This window comes from Benincasa hispida, chromosome 2 (genome assembly GCF_009727055.1).
Source record: "Benincasa hispida cultivar B227 chromosome 2, ASM972705v1, whole genome shotgun sequence".
In the NCBI taxonomy this organism is placed as follows: domain Eukaryota; kingdom Viridiplantae; phylum Streptophyta; class Magnoliopsida; order Cucurbitales; family Cucurbitaceae; genus Benincasa; species Benincasa hispida.
The window spans coordinates 29,658,162-29,663,097 of NC_052350.1; the positions used below are offsets into that span (position 1 = coordinate 29,658,162).

At 43.5% G+C, this 4,936-nt stretch overlaps 1 protein-coding gene across 1 annotated transcript; it reads left to right on the forward strand.

Annotated features, from left to right (window-relative positions):
• The first annotated feature begins 3,380 nt into the window (after nt 1-3,380).
• On the forward strand, nt 3,381-3,851 carry LOC120072035. Its single transcript, XM_039024457.1, has one exon. The coding sequence runs from the start codon at nt 3,381-3,383 to the stop codon at nt 3,849-3,851; it is 471 nt and encodes a 156-aa protein (XP_038880385.1).
• Nucleotides 3,852-4,936: the final 1,085 nt, after the last annotated feature.

Consider the following 4,936-nt stretch of genomic DNA (forward strand, 5'->3'; position numbering starts at 1 on the left):
ATCAACAGAATTAAAATTTTGAGATCTCGTTCTCTTGTTATTTCTTCCATCATATGTATCATCTACCCATTCCATTTGTGTTAGTAATGCGGTCTAGTATCTCTTTAGCCTTAGTATAGGATTTTTCCATAAGTCCACCAGCCGCTGCTGCGTCTGCTGCCACCTGTGATGCTCTATTCGTCCTCTATAAAACGTCTCCATTTGAATAGTCAGTGCATAGTTCGGGCAATTTTGACCAGGCCCTTAAAACGCTCCCATGCGGCGCTTAAGGTCTTAGTATCTTCTTGTTTAAAGTTCATAATCTCTCGACGCTCCCTCGCTGGTGGGTAGGTGGGAAGTATTTTTGCATAAATTTTTCCACCAACTTCTCTCAGGTAGTGATTTCACCAGGCTCTAGTGAACTCACCCATTGTTTTGTGTCATCACGCAAAGAATAGGGAAACAAGGACAGCCTGATCGCCAATGGGGTATTCCAGGAATCACAAATGAATTACACGTTTCTAGGAAACGCTTCATATGGGCGTGAGGATCTTCACCACGACCACCCCCAAATTGTCCAACACTCTGGAGCATTTAGAGCATAATAGATTTCATTTCGAACCGGGTTCCATCCGGCGTTGGGTATATGATTCCTGGAGAGAAATCATACAGTACAGGGACGCGTATTCCCTCATGGGACTCGTGCTGCTACTCGCCATCAGGATCGGGTTCTGTGTGACATGAGCTAGTTGCTGATTTGGTTGTTCTTCCGCCATTACTCATTGCCTACTCTATTGTCTGAGAAATTGCTGCCTTAACCTTCAACGATGGTTGGATCGGTTCCTACCACTGAGTTGCCTGAAGAAGAGACTCATATATGTGAGGTCCTCGCATTGGAGGAGAGCTTGAAGGAATCGGAGCCGCCAAGACTGAGTGAGCGGCGGACAAAACCAATGCGTCCATCACTTGAAAAACCACTAGAACTCGAGTTGAAACAGTTACCTAGACACTTGAAATATGCATTCCTTGGAACCAACAACACTTTACTTGTGATCATTTCCGCAAATCTTACAGAGCCTAATGAGAAATCTCTCTTACAGATGCTGAAAAAGCACAAGCGTGCAATAGGCTGGATGCTTAAGGATATCCGTGGGATAAGTCCATCTTATTGCATGCACAAGATTAGGCTGGAAGAAGGGAATTTGAGGTCAATCGAGCCTCAAAGAAGGTTGAACCCCATAATGAAAGAAGTGGTCAAGAAGGAGATTTTAAAATGGTTGGACGCGGAAGTTATTTATCCAATATCCAACAGTAGTTAGGTAAGTCTAGTCCAATGTGTTCCCAAGAAAGAGGGAACGACCGTGATAGTCAATAATAATAATGAACTCATACCCTCGAGAACTGTCATGGGCTAGCGCATCTGTATGGATTACCGGAAGCTCAACGCAGCAACTAATAAAGACCACTTCCCTCTTTCTTTCATCGATCAAATGCTTGACAGATTTTCAAGTAAAGAATTTTATTACTTTCTCGATGGTTATTCTGGTTACAACCAGATTCTAATAGATCTGGAAGATCAGGAGAAGACTACGTTTACTTGTCCCTTTGGAACATTTGCATTCAGACACATGCCCTTTGGGTTGTGTAATGCACCGGGAACATTGCAACAATGTATGATGGCCATCTTCTCTGACTTCCTAGAAAAGACCGTTGAAGTCTTCATGGACGATTTTTCAATCTTTGGAGACTCATTCCAGTCATGCCTAGATAATTTGGAGGTCGTCCTCGCTCGATACGAGGAGACAAACTTGGTGCTGAATTGGGAGAAATGTCACTTCATGGTGACTGAAGGAATTGTCTTGGGTCACAAAGAATCTAAGGCTGGCTTGAAAGTAGATGAAGCCAAAATAGATGTCATAGCAAAACTTCCACCACTAACGAATGTTAAAACTTTACGAAGTTTTCTAGGGCATGTTGGCTTCTATAGACGGTTCATTAGAGGATTCTCTAAGATTGCGCGACCTCTGAGCGCATTACTAGAGACGAACCGGCCCTATGACTTTAATGAAGACTGCACTGACGCATTTGAAACTTTGAAGTATGCATTGACAATAGCTCCAGTACTGATAGCACTGGACTGGACGTAGCGCTTTATCCTTATGTGCGACGTGGGTGATGTGGCTATAGGAACAATGTTAGGGCAAAAGAAGTGTAACTTGATACATCCCATCTCCTACGCATCCAAAACACTAAATGACTCTCAGGAACATTATACCACCACTGAAAAAGAAATGTTGGCTGTAGTGTTTGGTATTGAAAAATTTTGATCTTACCTAGTTGGTGCGTCAGCCATCATATACATTGACCATTCAGCCATTAAATTCCTAATGAGCAAAATGAACGCAAAGCCAAGGTTGATAAGATGGGTGCTGCTGCTACAGAAGTTTGATATCGATATCCAGGACAGAAAGGGAACAGAAAATCAGGTGGCTGACCACCTGTCCAGGCTAGAGAATCAAGAAATGCAAGCCCAAGAAAGTGAAATCAAGGACGCATTTCCTGATGAAAGCCTGTTTAGAGTTGAAGGCAGAGAACCTTGGTATGCGGACATAGTCAATTATTTAACCACCAAGTAATTCCCTGGGAACTTCAACTCTCAGTAGAAGAAACGGTTAATTCATAACAGCAAGTTTTATTTTTGGGATGAACCAACAAGGCCCTGACTCCATACTGCGTCGATGCGTTTCGGAGGAGGAGACACAACGCATCTTAGCCAAGTGTCATGACTCTCCTTACGGAGGGCATTTCGGTGGGCAAAGAACCACAGCGAAGGTCCTTCAAAGCGGATACTTTTGGCCCACCCTCTTTAAAGATGCAAGAGAGTTTGTTTGAAAATGTGACCCCTGCCAACGCACCGGGAATATTTCTTCAAGGGATGCAATGCCCATGAACAATATTCTCGAAGTTGAGTTGTTTGATGTTTAGGGCATAGATTTTATGGGACCTTTTCCCCTGTCCTGTGGCCAACAATACATCCGGCTTGCAGTAGATTATGTATCTAAGTGGGTAGAAGCAGTGGCCTGTGCCAGGAATGATGCGTCCACTGTATCTAAGTTTCTTACCAGGAATATCTTTACACGCTATGGAACGCCGAGAGCCCTGATAAGCGACGAAGGTACACACTTTATTAATGGCATCATTTCCAAATTACTTGCAAAATATAATGTTAGGCACAAGATTGCAACTGCCTACAACCCACCAACAAATGGTCAAATGGAAGTATCAAATCGAGAAATCAAGTCCACCTTGGAGAAAGTCGTCAATCAACGCGGAAGGATTGGGCACAGAGGCTGGATGAGGCGCTCTGGGCATACAGGACTTCTTAACAAACTCCTATAGGTATGTCTCCATACTCTCTTGTATTTGGAAAAGCCTGTCATTTACCTGTAGAGTTGGAGCACAGGGTGTTTTGGGAAGTTAAGAAGTTGAACATGAACTTGGATGCTGTGGGCGTTCGATGCAAACTTCAGCTCAACGAGCTCGAGGAGTGGCGATTGAACGCGTACGAAAACAACAAGCTGTACAAGGAAAAGACAAAGTGTTGGCATGATCAACGCATCAGTAAGAAAGAACTTGTTTTTGGCCAAAAAGTTTTATTGTTCAATTCACATCTGCATTTGTTTCCAGGAAAGCTAAAATCCAGGTGGTCAGGACCTTTTATCATTAAAGCAACCTACCCATATGAAGTTGTAGAAATAACACGAGAAGATGGCACCAACGCATTCAAGGTAAACGGCAAAAGAGTAAAGCCTTACTTTGAAGATGGATTGGAACGCCAGAAGTCATCTCTAGCACTACGTGAAGGCAGTTGAGGCCTGCATCGAAGTGTTCCCGCGTTTGCAACGCCATATATTCTAGGGACGCTTCACCCACCCTTGTTTTTTTGCATTTTGTATTTTATGATGCGTTTGAATTTGTTGATTTAGTTGTTTGGATGTTTTTAGATTGATTGTCTTTGTTTTTGCTTTTATAAAATTTGGAAACTTGTTTGTTTTTCTTTAAAAAGTTGTGTATGATTGAACTTGGAACAATGGATGCGTTAGATGCAAGTCTAATGCATGGCCCAGTTGAAGGGACGCGTCTCGAGAACAAAAAAAACACTCGAGTATTTAGATAACCAAGACGACCCTTCAACTTCACATTTAATACAGACGTCAGGCGCCGCCTGATGTCAGCCACTACCATCTCTCTTCCTATAAAAAGGCCCAACGATTTAAGTTCTTCCTCTTCTTCTTCTTCATTTCGCTCTCGAACCCTCTAAAACAAAAAGAGAAAACAGGAAAACCAAACCCTCCGTCTCCCTCGCTTCCATTGCTCGAGCTTCTCCAGCCACTATGTCGTCTACTTCAGATAGCCAAAACCCTTGCCTAAACGAAACCCACACACGACGGAGCTACCTCCTCCCAGCGGCCATCCGTTTCGAAACCTTCCTCAGCCCCCATGAAACTCCCTTCCAAAGCCTCCAAAGCCATCATTACCCCTCTGTCCAAGACCCCTCAACCTAAACCTAAAATCCCTCAACCTAAACCTAAAACCCCTAAACCAAAACCCAAACCTAAACTTGCCTTACCTGCCAAGGAAATGGCATCCAAGCCTTGATCATCAAAACGTACCCTCAAAATAAAACGCGTCCTGATTGTTGAACACAGCAATGAAGCTTCAGAGCATGGAGAAGATGAAGCTGAGCATAGACTTCCGGATTTAGAAACGCAACCCTCAACCCTCAACCTTACTCTCCTTAACTCACCATTGCCCCTGCCAGAAGGGAGTCCTGATTAAACGCATCAAGAGCCAATTCATATAGATCAGGACATCCCTTATTCCCTTCCTTTGCCCCAATCAAGTCCAATTCCCAATTTTGTGCCTCCTCCAATAATTTTTTAGCCAACTGGGCTAG